The sequence below is a fragment of the Mustela lutreola genome, chromosome 3, assembly GCF_030435805.1.
Source record: "Mustela lutreola isolate mMusLut2 chromosome 3, mMusLut2.pri, whole genome shotgun sequence".
NCBI lineage: Eukaryota > Metazoa > Chordata > Mammalia > Carnivora > Mustelidae > Mustela > Mustela lutreola.
In genome coordinates, this window is record NC_081292.1 from 142959299 (window position 1) to 142974641 (window position 15343).

At 43.4% G+C, this 15343-nt stretch overlaps 1 protein-coding gene across 3 annotated transcripts in view; it reads right to left on the minus strand.

Annotated features, from left to right (window-relative positions):
- Positions 1-15343, minus strand: part of ITGA6 (integrin subunit alpha 6) — a 77937-nt gene that overhangs the window by 16925 nt on the left and 45669 nt on the right. For all 3 annotated transcript variants that reach the window (XM_059167031.1, XM_059167029.1, XM_059167030.1), the window contains exons 7-18: positions 14654-14847; positions 14404-14492; positions 13586-13704; positions 7548-7646; positions 7231-7292; positions 3060-3220; positions 2760-2903; positions 953-1068; positions 649-838; positions 453-536; positions 277-356; positions 45-122 (exon numbers count right to left, since the gene is read on the minus strand). In XM_059167031.1, the coding sequence (XP_059023014.1) occupies positions 45-122; positions 277-356; positions 453-536; positions 649-838; positions 953-1068; positions 2760-2903; positions 3060-3220; positions 7231-7292; positions 7548-7646; positions 13586-13704; positions 14404-14492; positions 14654-14847 (1416 nt within the window). The remainder of the gene's footprint in view (positions 1-44; positions 123-276; positions 357-452; positions 537-648; positions 839-952; positions 1069-2759; positions 2904-3059; positions 3221-7230; positions 7293-7547; positions 7647-13585; positions 13705-14403; positions 14493-14653; positions 14848-15343) is intronic.

Consider the following 15343-nt stretch of genomic DNA (forward strand, 5'->3'; position numbering starts at 1 on the left):
GTTCTTTTAAACACTGATTTGTTATGCTAAACACAAACACTTACCCAGAGACCGATAAAAGCAGTTCAATAACCACTTTTGCTGTAGCTGTAATTGAAGCCAAATTATCTTGATTGCTTGTTCTGAAAATGAAAAGGAAACAATAGGGTTTCATTTTAACAGTCAGTTTTCTCATTACAATTACACTCCTTTTATGAGTCAGAAGCACAGCCAATTCATTGACGGGCTGCGTTTTCATGAAATAATTCTGAATGGAAAGGTTGAAGCAATTCTTACGTTTCCAGCTTCAGATTAATATCCAGATCCGTGGTGTCAAAGGTAACCTCGGTTGTGCTTAAAATCAAATAGAAAGTCACCTGAAAAACAGAAACAGGCATTAACACAGACCAAGCGTGTTGACCCTGTAATGGCACCCGACACGGCACGGTGTGGGATGGGAAGGCATCACCTACACTGGAATTTCTTTTGAAAGGATTTCCAAGCTCACAGTCCGCTTGTGAGCCATTTTGATTGGCAACACAACTCAGCTGCTTCTCCTGTAACAGAAAAACAGATTACCCTCCGATTGCTTGCCCCCCTCCAAAAGCCTGAATCCCCCCCATCCCCCGGGCTGGCTTGTTTGCTCCCAGCGGCTGTGAAACCACTTACAGGGAAAGCCCGCAGTTCTCGGTATGCTGAGTAAGTCAGAGTGTCGGGGAAAGTGGCCACAAGCTTTGCTTCGTGAGCGTCGTCTCCGTCTTTTGCAGGGTCTCTCGGATCGGAAGGGCTGTTGGTCACGGTTATTTCCAAAGCAATGTCCTTCTGGTCTTTTAGAACTAGTTCTGGTACACCTTTTTGACTATAAAACACACACACATACGCACAAAAACAAAAATGACAAAGATCTCAGGATGTTTTCAGTAACCCAGTGCAAAGCCAGTCATTTTTGCCAGGATGACAGAGTGACTCTTACATTGGTAAGTAAGAAAATTTGTCTTGATTTCCTTCTCGGGTACAAAACTTGTATTCTAGTTTAAGGTTGCTGTTACATATATTGTCGTCTCCACATCCCTCTTTTAAGAAGTGCACCTGTAGGAGAACAAAACCATTGTTGTTTTGTGTTGGAGATTAATTATTTTTAATTTTTTAATGTAAATTCAAATTAAGTGACATATAAGAAGTACAGGTCTGTGATTCATCAGTCTTACAGAACACCCAGTGCTCCTTACATCACGTGCCCTCCTTAATGTCCCTCACCCAGTTACTCGATCCCTCCACCCACCACCCCTCCAGCAACTGTCAGTTTGTTTTTGAAGATTAGAGTCTCTTAGGATTTGTCTCTCTCTGGTGAAAACAAAACCATCACAATTCTTGCCGTTGGAGACTGCGACAGTGACTGGCTGTTTCCATATACCCCTGTCCCTGTGCAAAAATTACCACAGCAGAAGCTTCAAAAATACTCAGCCGTGCAGCCAGTGCCTTTAAGGGAATTATCTTTTAACTCTGTCCTTGAACAGAGCAGTGTTGTAAGAACATGCTGACCAGGCCCCCGAGGTGTAGTGACGAGCGTGAGCCTCACAGCCACACACTCCGCCTTCCAAACCCGGCTCTGCCGCGCACTTAGCCGTGGGGCTCTGGGCAAGTCACCTAACCTTTCAGACTCCAAGGGACGTCCCTGGTGATATGCGGATGCCACCAGCCGACTTTATAGGGATAATGTAAGAAGTGCCAGTAGTAGTGATGATGCTACCTAACATGTGTGATTACTTATTTTAACTCCCTTAATCCTCACAACAGACCATGAGGATACGGTTATGGGCTCTGTTGAACAGAAGAGGAAACAGTCTAAGGTGAAGAAAACAAACGGCACAGCGCTAATGGGTGCTTCACAATCACACTGATCAATAAATAGCTGCTTGCTATTTATGTTCCTTGCTTGTTGTGTTCAACATGACTACAGAGCTGGGAACACCCACAAGAAACAGTCATGTGAGAAGCAGTAACATCCAAAGTCTATGAAAAAGTATGTAAAAGTACAAGGAACTACACTTTGTGACGATAAAGACAGTGTGCAGACTGAGGAGCCATATCCTAGGCCTGAAGCAGTAAGTACTCGCTTCTGAGAGGCTTTGTCGGGGGCCATCAGAACCAAAAGCCACAGAGTAGACACTCTGGCACCAGCTGGATTTTGATGGCAGGTACGCAATGCCAAATCCAGACATCACAGCTCCCCCGCCCTTTCTCATGCCTCAGCCACCTTAAATACCAGCAAATAGGTCCCCCTCCCCCGTAGGAGGCATACAGCAGGGCATGTCACAGAATTGGTCTTCCTAAGACTACACAGACTACATTAGCCACGAAGTGACTATTTCATGGCCTTGTTGAATTTCATATTCCTTGATTTTAACATCTGGACTAACAAGTTTATTTTCTACATTTTAATGTTCTCAATGGTAAAATGCACTGTATTTTTCTCCATACGGCCACAGGAGAAACTGGATGTGAGAATGAGTTCTGCCAGTTATAGTCGCAGTAAGCCACAGCAGCCAGAAGTCATTAAGAACAATACTCTGGCTCCAAACTGTAGTCCACATGTTTCTATATTCACTGTTAAGTTGGGAAACCAATCTCAAACAAACTTTGCGTATATTTAAAAGCTTACTTGATACAAAGGAATGGACTTTAAAAACGCAAACCACTAGTCCTCCCCCTTCAAAGACACATGATGTAGCAGCGTAATACAGCAGAAGCTTTGGCAACACCCAAGTCAGAAAACTTACATCTCTGTGAACCGTCTTGGGTTCGTTTGAATTCAGAATGGGAAGAACTTCCGGAAGCGAATTCACTCTCCTCCGCGTGTTTGGCTCTTGGATCTCTACCGAAGCGCTTATGGGAATGGGACGCAGTTTATCTCGGATATTTTCCTGAAAAGTGTGCAGAGTATGGTATCAACACTCCTGGGGAGCTCCCAACAGTCCTGAATGAGAGGTCGCTGGTGTCAGGCTCAGAGATCTCCCTAGGCCACCACAGAACCCAGCTCAGTCCCCTGTAACAACCGGCCTGAGCAGGGCCGCCCTCACCTGGAGCCAGAGGGTCTCCTCCATGCACGCCTTCTGCTTCTGCCTGGTCAAAGTGAGCTCTTCAGTATACTTGGCCTCAGAGCCTTGGTTTCGAAAGTGAACTCTTGATGACAGTCCAGATTTCCTTCTCTCCTTTTCAGCCTCGAGCGTGCCCAAAATGGCTAGATACAATGAACAAAAGCCTCTGAACTCAGAGTATATCCACATACAGTTCAGCTATAAGGACAGTGAGTTCCCTTCGATGTTATTTTAATCCCTCATAGAATATGTCTCCCACTGCCCTTCTTGCTGATCACATTTCCCGGTAATGTACATTTTGCCTACGTTACGGCCTTTCAGATCAAGCGGTCCTTTCCTGCCCGCTGCTGTCAAGAGTTTGTGAGGTTAAATTTCCATTGGGCCACCTGGGGGAGCCCAAGAATAAGTCAGAACCTCTGAGCGGCATCCAAGGATTTCTGGCTCTACATCAGGTACTCAGAGCACTAAAGAGAACGGACACGCAGCACTCCTGAAAGGCCTGCACTGACTCGCATCCAGCAGGCTGTCCCTGACGGGGCCCCACACCTGGAGAGCAGTGGCAGCTTCTCCTCGCATCTGCTGGGCACTAAGAACCTCAAGCTCCAGCCAGACCTACTTAACCAGAATCTGCATTTTAACAGGACCATCAGGTGGGTCTTAGACCCATTAAAGTTTAAGAAGCACAGATAACGGACAGGTGTCTGAAAGGGGAATAATACATACGAGAGATAGAGAAGTCTTTTGACAACAGGCGGAGACTTCTCACTTTAAAGAACTGAAAGGTAAAACATATTCCTTTTCAAGGCTAGAGGATCCATTTGCCAGCTGCCATGTCTCCCACACCAAAGTTTCTGACCTCCAAAGGCCTAGAAGACACCTCCTGTTCTTGATTACTTCTACTAATGGAGCTCGGAGGCAAGCCAGGATTTGGATGATCAAAATCTCATTTCTTGGCTTTAGAATGCATTCTTTGCTGGATGTAGTTACTATGTTTCTTTATGGGGTAACATCTAAATTACTGACATTCATTCATCAATCACTCACTAACCACTAGAAGGGGAAGTAAACCAAAGTGCGTATAGGGTCAGAGAAGACAGCTACAAGGGGAAAAAAAAATCTTCTCCAGAAAACACAGAAAATGAACCACCCATGTTCTAATATTCACGGTGGAGTTCAAAAGAGGCCTTAAAGAGCATCTATTTTAACACCCTCTTCTTGCAGGTGAGGAATGGATGCCCACAGAGCTAGAGCCCTGGCCCAGGGTCACACAGCGAGGGACAGGGGCGGCACCAGCTTCAAAGTCTGTCACAAACACACAAGACAACTGCTTTACGAAGCCTCTTTGGATGTCCAGGTTTCCACTTCCTCCGGGCCTCTGCTTGGGTCATTCTCTTCCTCCGCCAGCAGGGCCCTGGCCCTCTCTACCTGCCCCCGACTGCCTAACTCACTCCTCCTTCAGATACCAGTGTAGACATCACTTCCTCAGGGGCTTGGAAGCAGCTGACTTCTCCGGAGGGGATCGGACAGTATTCTACTTCCCCACTACTACACTTCCCCGACCATCTTCCCCAGGCAAAGGTGTGGACGGGGACCCCATCAGTCTGCTCGCCACCGTGTTCCCCGGCAACGGGACAACGCCTGCCATAAGTATGATTTTAGAACAGCTGAATGGAAGTGGGAGGGATTGCACCACACCCACATACCCACCCGTGCACGGAGAGACATGCACACAGACCATAGAATGTTACCCTTATGCCAAAACAACAGCTACAGCAAGACCAAAATTTAGAAACACTGACAGTTTCAGTAGTAATTTCTGCCAAATGGAATGTGCCTCCATTTTAGCCTTGTAGCCTTGACATCATCCATTTATCAATGACCTGTTAACTCCACAGTGAACCCGACCAAGGCTCAGTGCTGAGTGCCCCTCATGGCAAAAGCAGGGGAGGGTGTGGGTGTGTTAAAACCGTTTATCTACCAAGCCCACTCTAACCTTCCCTGACCCCCCCCCCCACAGTTCACGTTATCTTAAAATCCTTGCAGGCTGCCTTTGCTGACCTTTCAAGGGGCAAACCAGAATACTCATTAAGGCTCAATTATAAATATCTGTCTGTAGGCAACACCACAACCAAGGACCACCGAGTTAAAAGGGCCTGATCAAACAGTAAGCTCACATTCTCAGACACCAGGAACGGATTTTAGATGGATTCACTTATGCAGCTCGGTGGAAGTCCTATCTGATGTAGAATTTCCCAGTGCTGGGGAAGTACAGGCAAGGAAATACAGGGTCCCTTTAAATGTCTTCACAGAAAAAAGTTCTATTTGTGATAGGCCATCAGTAAACACTCGGATAACGGAGTTGTTAAACCCTTGGTTAATGGTGTAGCTACTGAACATGAAATTAATACACAGGGCATCAAATGCTACATGAAAGCTAGAACAACGCCTGTAATTTTATGGAAATGATTGATGTAGGGGAAGACAAGGACGGCTCTGATGAGATTTCATCACATCTACGGTCAGAGTGGTGTGGGTAAATGACTCATAGAATAAAATGTTTCCCCATTTCCTCTCCTCACCTAGTCAAAGAATCACAATTTCTCCTTGTCTCTCTAGTCTACTTGAAACACAATGGTCAAACACCCATTATCCAAACAGGCAAGTGTAAGGTATGGTGTCTGGGTAAAAATAACACAAAATAAACTAACAGGATAACAGAGTGTGAGAAAGCCTAGAAGACATTTTCTTCTCAATGAAAGCCACCCTAAGAACTGTTTCCAGTATTCAGTGAAATACCAGCCACATCAAAAGGCCAAGTGAGAGGCTACCACTGCCCTGTGCACAAACCATGATACAGCAATACCAAGCACACGTCCCACAAGGTGGATAGATCCTGGGAGAGGCTAGAGCAGAAGACAGCCCTGCAGATGGGCCCAAAAAGCTCAGGGAGGCAAAGCAACTACCTGAGGATGGCTTAAAATAGGGGAAGATGGAGGCTTAAAATAGGAAAAGGGGGCCTATGACAGGGTGAACTGGGGGAAGACAGACTTATTTGCCAAATTCTGAAGTATGAAAAGCAGTATCTTTTTAATAAAGAAAACAGAGTAATACTTTACATAACAAGAAGGAAACTTAAGAAAACTCATTCACATTACATCAAGGTAAAATAAAAACTGCAGACCACCCTATCCCCGTAGAAGGCTTCCGCTGGTGGCATGCAACGCCATCACACGGGGCCACCAGGACCATCTGATCACCCTCACTCTTTGGGGAAAAACTTTCCTTAAATTCCCATGACCCCATCTTCACTCTGGAGCTGGAGCAGGTTGCTTACACCTGAAAGCATATAGCTCTTACTAAAACCTACCGCAGAAGGCTTTGAGGACGATCACCACCATTAGAGTGTCATTAGCCTTGTCTAAACGTGCAGCCAAAAAGCCCGTTTGGATTATAAAGAAAGGAAGCCACATAATACCTTACAAATGACAGATGGCTTTCACCAGAGTATCTCCTTTGCTTTCCACCACAGTCCTATGAAGGAATTCCTACTAGAGACATTTTTATTCCTGATAGGAAAATGGAGACTCCAATGTTTCTGCTGTGCGGCGGGGTGAGCCGGTCTCGGAGCTACAGCCCAGAGCAGAGCCCCGGGCTCTGAAATCCCAAGCCCAGCCTTCTGGTCCCCAAGGAGCCCGCCCGCAGGAGTGTGGCGTGGGTGTCCTGGGCCTCGGAGGCCGCCTGGAGGGGATGACGCAGCAAGGAGAGGCTAACCCAACAATTCTGCACAAAGCTTGGGCTCTGGGACTCATCTCTTACAACCACCACCCACCACCTCACAACCGCAAAACCAATTTTCCATGTTGCTCTTCAAAGGCAGAAATGGAGGAAACAGTTGTGGTAGCAAATGAGTATTTTGCCAAGTCTTGCTGTCCTAAACCATCTGCTCTGGAAAATTCAAATAAGGACCAAATGGAAAGTTCTCCCCTCCTGCACTTTACCCTCCTGATTAAAGAGAAGACAGCAGAGCCACTGAATGCCTCATACAAGAATTTATAAACCAAGGTTGGCCACAGCAGTTTTGTTTTTGTTACTTATGCATTACTTTCAACCTGGTGGACAGAACATATAATTTTTAAAGGTACTAGGTACTTACTTATCGAAGGATTGTAACCTGTGGGTTTGGCAGTGTATTCAAAACAGGCCTTCACCTTGAGGCTATATAAAATCAAACACATATTCCTTAAAAGATGTATCACTGCAGTAGAGAGAAACAAAACCCCATGGTCCCCAGGTCTCGAATCCCCCCACTGCCCACTGATGAGTAAAATGTTCTATGTTCACTTGACAGACTCCTTGTCCCCTTGCTCATTTCTGTCCCACTGTTGCCCATGGCTCCTCAGAGCAATAGAGTCCCCCTAAAGCAGACATATGAAAGTGAAGGCGTTCTGTGCATATGGTGGGAGCTCTCACCATATCCCGCTAGGTGCCCCACAGAACGTTTTCTGGCGGAGATCAATCGTGCTTGGTGTCACAGTGACCGTTTTCTGAATATTAATCACAGGCCGGGACCTGAAAAAAAATGGAGCAAAACACAGGCTTGGCCTCTTACTACCTTCAGTGTGAGAAGAATTCACATACTCTCAAGCTGTCTACCACTACATCTTAAAAACCATGGGGCAGGGGGGCGGCAGGGGGCAGGGGAGATGTTCCCCAGTGGCCAAAGAAAAGGCCTCATTTAAAACCTCATTATATGCCCTCAATGTTTATAGCAGCACTGGCCACAATAGCCAAACTGTGGAAAGAACTGAGATGCCCTTGAACAGACAAATGAATAAAGAAGATGTGGTCCATATGTACAATGGAATATTACGCAGCCATCAGAAAGGACGAATACCCAACTTCTGTATCAACATGGATGGGACTGGAGGAGATTATGCTGAGTGAAATAAGTCAAGCAGAGAAAGTCAATTTTCATATGGCTTCACTTATTTGTGGAGCATAAGGAATAGAATGGAGAACATTAGGAGAAGGAAAGAAAAAGTGAATTGGGGGAAATTGGAGGGAAAGATGAACCATGAGAGACTGTGGACTCTGATAAACAAACAGGGTTTTAGAGGGGAGGGGATGAGGGGGATGGGCGAGCCTGGTGATGGGTATTAAGGAGGGCACAGATTACATGGATCACTGGGTGTTATACCTAAACTATGAATCTTGGAACACTGCATCAAAAACTAATGATGTATTTTATGGTGACTAACATAACACAATAAAAACAAAACAAAACAAATTAGATTTCTGTATGATCTCAAAAAGATCTCATCACCCAAAGGATTAGTCTAGTCTCTATTAGTAAAAAAATCCCAAAAATAAAATACACTTCTCTTCTGCAACACCTTGACAAAATTAATAAATAAATAAAACCTCATTATATGAATTTTACCCAAAAATTTTAAATACATTTATTTATAATTATAAAATGTCTTGTCATTTTAATAGAAGTTTTCAAATGGAAAGGAACATGGACAATTTGTCAAAGTTCTAGAGTTTTCAAGACACGTATTATGGCTCCGTCCTCACCTAAACCCCCAAGGGGCCGGGTTTGTCCTTCCAGACGCCCCTCTGTGCTGCTTTTTCTCGCTGACCTTTCAGTGGCCTCCTCCTGTCTCTCCCTAGGTCTAGTCCCCGGGTTCTCAGGCCAGCGGCGCTGTTCTGCACCCACGCAGCAACAGCAGGGACCCAACCAGTCCCTCAGGGGTAGACGTTTATGCTGTTTTGGGGCTTTCGGCTCTGACAGACCTCCAAGGACAGGTTTCTAGGCACACATTTGAATTCCCCTGTAGGATAAACTCCTAGCAGAATTTCTGAGTTGAAGAATATGTGCACGTTTAATTATGAGTCATCTTGCCAAAATACCTTCCAAAAAGGTGAAAAACCCACATACCCCTAATTACCTGGGACGCTCTCTATCAGGGTTTCTAGGTACATGTAAATTTTAAGGAATACAGGCAACCCTGAGCTGACAGGACTCCATCCCACAAACCCCTGCCCTTCCTCAGAACATCCCATTCTTAACCTTAAGTCCTTGTCCTCCTGTCAGCAGAAGGGACCACAACTTTTCCACCCCCACAGGATCTCCGTGAGCAAAAGCTTCAAGCCCTCAGCCTGTCCCATCTCTGCTCTGCCTAACCCCATCCTGGCAAACCCACTCAAGCAGCTGGAATCCCACACCTTGGGCCCTTCTCGCTATATAAAAACATCTCTGCTCTCCCTTCCATCTTCTCCCCTACTTCCTCAGCCTAAGGCGTTACCACCAGCCTATGTCCTGACCTCCGCCGCAGATACAGCAAGTCCAAGTATACGGTGCAAGAGAACGGGGAGAGGGTCCCTCTCATCCCTATCACTGCCCAGCCAGGATGCGGAATGGAGCCAATTAGACTGACTTTAATGGGCTTCTGGTAACCCAGCCGTCCTGGGGAACACAGGAAAATGCATTCCAAACCCCAGACAGCAAGCTGGAACTTCTGGAATCAATCTGTCGGTAGGCTAGAAAAGACGCGTGGACATTCATGGGCAAGGCACAAGCCTGCAGAAGGACAAATGCTGCCCACACTCCTGCTTCTTTTTTTTTTTTTTTTAAGATTTTATTTATTTATTTGACAGACAGAGATCACAAGTAGAGAGAGAGGCAGGCAGAGAGAGAGGAAGGGAAGCAGGCTCCCTGCCGAGCAGAGAGCCCGACGCCGGGCTCGATCCCAGGACCCTGAGATCATAACCTGAGCCGAAGGCAGTGGCCCAACCCACTGAGCCACCCAGGCGCCCCCACACTCCTGCTTCTAAATGACTTCTATCTCGGTGGTTGACCTTTCCACTGTTATTGTAGACAGTTGCTAGTTTCTAAGATACTGACTAGACACATTCCTAATTAAAGTTTTGAGAGCATATTTAAGAGGCAAAAATCCACAAATTGAAACCAATTGCTAGAGATGGAAGAATGTTTTATAGATCATAGTGTTAAGGGGACATAGATATCAGAAGTAAATATTAACACACACTCCTCCCTAAAACATTTCTATTTGTTTTTTATTTAAAATCCTTTTAAGTTTGTTTTTGCAGTCATCTCTACACCTATCCCAGGACTTAAACCCCAAGACCCTGAGATCAGGAGTCTCATGCTCTTCCGACTGAGCCAGCCAGGTGCCCCTTCTGTTTTTTTTAAACATAACAACAAACACAATTTCAAGCGCATAGTACATGACAAATCGGGAAACATGTGCCTTAACACATAAAGCAAATCTTACTGGTTCAGCTACCTCTTGTTGGACTGGCATGTATTTAGGATCTACCTTGAAGTACTAGTAAGTGGGAAAAATTCCCAGACGTAGAGATCCTGGGCTCCCAGGATCCAGTCTTCAAATCTTAAGCAGTCCTGGGCCTCCGTTTCCCCATTTGTAAAATAAGGGAATTGGGTTCTCATTTTTTTAATGAAAGGATTTTAAAATTTACCTTTGTGCTATCTCCAAAGAAAGAAGGCTCTTCTCGGAACAAGTCCACAGGGTTCATACTCAACCCACTTACTAAGATAGGAAAATAGTATTTTAATATACCAGCTATATTCAGAAGCAAATATTTATTAACTCACTAAAAATGGGCTGTGTGCTGTGAAAACATGGTAAGCAAATTCTGGTACAGGAGGTCAAGTCTTCTTGATACCTGAGGGCTATACCGCAACTAGAAATGCAAACTGCATTTTGATCAATGTTCTAGTCTTCCACCTTTTAAAAATACTGACTATTTTAAGGGATGCCTGGGTATTGCAATCAGTTAAGCATCCAACTCTTGGTTTCCACTCGGTCGTGATCTTAGGGTCACAGGATCAAGCCCCACCATGGGCTCCATGTTCAGCGTGAAGTCTGCTTGAGAACCTCTCCCTGTGCCCCTGCCCCTCCTGCCTGTGCCCCTCCTCCCTGTGCCCCTGCCTTAATAAACATTGAATATTTTAAGATTAATACCTATAGGAACAAAGAGAAACAGGCATATTATAGGCAGTGCTTGAGAACCACCAGACAGCACACAGACTGAACGTATTAATTAACCTTAGAAGGCACACAGTACCACACACAAGTGTCCCCAGTGTGACAGTTCAGAAGGACACTGGGTTCCTAGGACAGATATGTATAACCACCAACACAAACCACTACTGAGCTAGCCATGTTTTCCCGAGGTCTCTCTTTTCTCAATCACTTACACACGGTTCATTTAGTTAACTTTTTTTAACTTCCTTTGTCCTCACTAACATCTCAGATACATCCTTCTCTACTTCTTTTTATGTCTCCTACTCTTGCCATCTCCAACTTCTGTGGTGGTTCTTCGTTTTTCATAGATCTTGCCATCTAACCAGAAAACTATTGTTCTATTTTCTATGATATTCTACACTACATTCTATACTATATTGTATATACTATACATATATATATACTACATAATATACTATACTGTACTTTTTTATATTATTCTCTTCAGAAATGTCCTCCTGGCATCAGTATCTTATAAGACTGAGGGGTTTGGCTTAGGATTATATTTTAGATGTTGGGGCTACATCTCTACCTGACACTCTCTGGAATTCTACAGGGTAATGATTTTTTTTTCTTTTTTTCCCCTTTAGGGTCTCACTGTATATTAACACCCATTTAAAACATCTTTAAAGAGGGGTGTCTGGGTGGCTCAGTCAGTTAAGCATCTGCCTTTGGCTCAGGTCATGATCTTAGGGTTCTGGGATGAAGCCCCACATCGGGCTCCCTGCTCAGGGGTTCTGCTTCTCTCTTTCCCTCTGCCCCTGCCCCCTGCTTGTGCTCTCTCGTTCTTGCTCTCTCAATAAAATCTTTAAAAAATATATTTAAAGATCTCTTTAAGATTAAAATAACTGTAAAGCCAAATAGTTAAGAAAGAAAGGAAGAAAGGAAGGAAGAAAGAAAGAAAAAGGAAAAACCCAAATGGTTAATTCTCACTAAGAATCCAAGAAATGCAAATTCAGCCAAAGGATGGGGACACAGAGCACACAAGCAAAAACCAGATTCATCATGTCTGATGCTGTTAAGGGTACAAGGAAATGGGCTTTCTCACAGCTTGCTGCCATGACAATAAACTGTCACAACCTCTCTGTAGATATATGTATTAATACAAAAATGTTCTAACCTGTATCCTAGGGATTCTATTTCTAGGAATTTTTCTTAAAACAACAACAACAACAAAAAAAAACAAATAGAGATGTATAATATTCTGTAGCACACTGTTTACATTAGCTAAAGATCAGAGACTAAAAATTCCATTAATTGAAGATTAAATGCTTATAACGAAACAATATTAGCTTGTTTAAAAAAATAAGATGGATGTGTCTATACTGACAAGGACAGAGAACCAACAAAGATTAGATTTTTAAGACCCAGGTTAGAGCAGTGAGAATGGCCCTTTGAGGAAGCCCTCGAAGCAGAAAGATACCCAAAACTATCCAAAGTTGTTTTGTGGACGATGGGAATATTGGGGAACTTGCATTTTCCACAACTGTGTATTAACTCTTTTACAAGAACGTGCTACTTCTCAAATTACAAATGAAATAAATGATGTTAAATGGTGAGTCCCAGCAGTGATGAAATTCGCTAGGAAAATGGGGACTCAAGCAAAGCTGATGGGCAAACCGAGGCAGCCTTTCTGGAGGTCGTTTTGGTGAATGTGAATCGAAAGTCTGAAAACACATATGCCCTCCACTCGGCAAACTCACTTCTGGGAATTTATCGTGAGGGAAGAATTCAGGACGTGAACAAAAGTAAAGGATGCTGGCCAGCTGGTGTATCATGAAAACAAAACAAAACAAAACAAACAAACCTAGAAAGGGACATAAATATCCAAGGACAGTAGGGTGATGGTTAAATAAACCAGACCTGGCCTCGTGACACCTTACAGGCAGCCGGTAACCTCATCGCAGAAAAGTATTCAAGGACAGGGGAAAAGCCCCTGTGCGCGATAAACTCACGGACGTGGACAAAGTCCACTGATCATTACAGACAAATGCAGATTACAAAACAATACGTACACTGTGAGCTCCGTTTCGTTAAATATACACAGGCACTCACAGAACACGAAAGACTAAAAGGATATAAACCAAAATTTTGGAGCTGACTAATGGATCGTGAGAGACAGGGGGGTTCTTATTTCCTTCCTTATATCTTTTGTACTGTCAAATTTTATGTTGCCTCTTTTAAGAAAATATAAGGTTTTAAAAGTACCTATGAAGTAAAAATTTTCACCAGTTCTGATTTTCTTTCTCAATTCAAAATTAGTGAGGCATTACAAAATAGTTCTTATATTGTTATATCACTTTTTAAAAAAATCTTCAAAATCCATATAAACCTTAAACTTTGAAATATGGGTATTAGGATTTTCAATTAAAAAGGTCAAAATCTGAGTTAAAGCTGAATATTGAACATACTTAACTGAAGTCAGAGATCACACACCTGAACACAGCCACTGAGTCTGAGAGGGAACCAACTGCAACATCAGGGTAGGAATTTCTATCAAGGTCCATATTTCCAGCAATTGAATATCCAAAATAAGGGGATTTACCCTCAAGAATCTGAAATGAACAGGGCATCAGAATCAACAATGGGCCACCAAAATGAGCTTCTTGATGCTTTGAAAAAGCCAAATGTTTCCTCATACACTGAAGTCTAAGAGTTTACTTATAAATTATACTAAATTATAAATAAATTATAAGCACACATGTGCTCCAACACTTCATACATTTTATCTCATAGAAGTCATCTGATTTACATTCTATCTCAAAGGATAAAGGGGCCAATTTTTGATGAGCTTCTTTTACTATATACCAAACCTCTCTACCTGCCCTCCAAATGTCTTGTTTTTCTCAAAGGCAATTTTAAATTTTTGGCATCTCAATTCTCCATGTCATCACAACCATCTGGTTGGTTTGTTTCAGTTTTTTGCACATTTTACCTCCAGTTAGTATCCCGCTAAAGGAAAGAGCTCACATTTCCATTTATTTATGCTATCTGGGTAAAACAGTCTTTTTCCTTGGACTACTTTGATTCCCAATTTATCTAAGAAATCTTACAAATAAATGCAACGATGTGCTTATTTTAAATCTATTTTCAAGCTATCTTCTAATGGTACATTTTTTAAAAAGCACAAAGTTCATACTATTACAGATTTGTCAATCAAACATGAGTAGCATGAAAATGCACATAAACCCAATATCCTACTACAAGGCAAAACGTGGAGACCCTCATTGTAGAAACCGAGGCTGTCTGGTTACCTGTGTTGGCTTGGTATTTATTCCATTCGGGGATCCATGATAGATAAAAACCTTTCCCATATCATCGTAGGGAGCTCCAACTGCAATATCTGTTGACAACATCACATTTCAACAAACAAAATCAACAGAATCAACAAACAAAAATCACAAATCAACGAACAAAATCCCAGTACAATGCCATAAGCATTCATTATTTTGGACAATCAAATAATCAGCCTGTGAGCATCATAACTATTTCACAATCTATTACCTGGGTAGCCGTCTTGATTAATGTCGCCAATATTTTTTACTGCAATGCCAAACATAGAATCTTTGGTTCCATTAAGACGAATGGGCTTGACTTTACTCCACCTGCCTTGCTGGTTAATGTAAACATACACGGCACCTCCAACTTCTCCATCTCTGTCAAAATACTGTGGGGCTCCAATAATTATATCTTGCCACCTAAAAACATAACGAGGGATAAAACTGAACCATCGGCTAAAATACCAGCGAGCTCACAGAGAATGCCATCAGCCAAGGTACTAAGGACACAGAGACGGGACGCAGAAAGGACCTCAAATCTGGAATTGATTTCTCATCCATTAAAACATTTTTGAAGGTGTATTTATGTAATGTTCAGGTAATGTAATGTTTAGGTATGTAAGTGTTTAGGTTTAGGTAAAACATTTTACACAGTAGCCCACGATGAATGCCCACAGGAAGGTATCAGCGGGAAGAACCTGAAGACAGGCCCCGAGTTGGAACGAGAGTGCGCAGACTCTGCTCCCCTCCACCCACCCCCCAAACCTCCACCCCCGGACATAACTATTACTTTGTCGCCGATTCCGGTTTTTAAAAGGACATTCTGGATGCTCCCACAGCCCCATGAGAAGCCACAGCAAAAGAACCACGTAGGTGTCATTTTTCGAGTTAGTGGTTTTCCGTATTTTAATTCTCA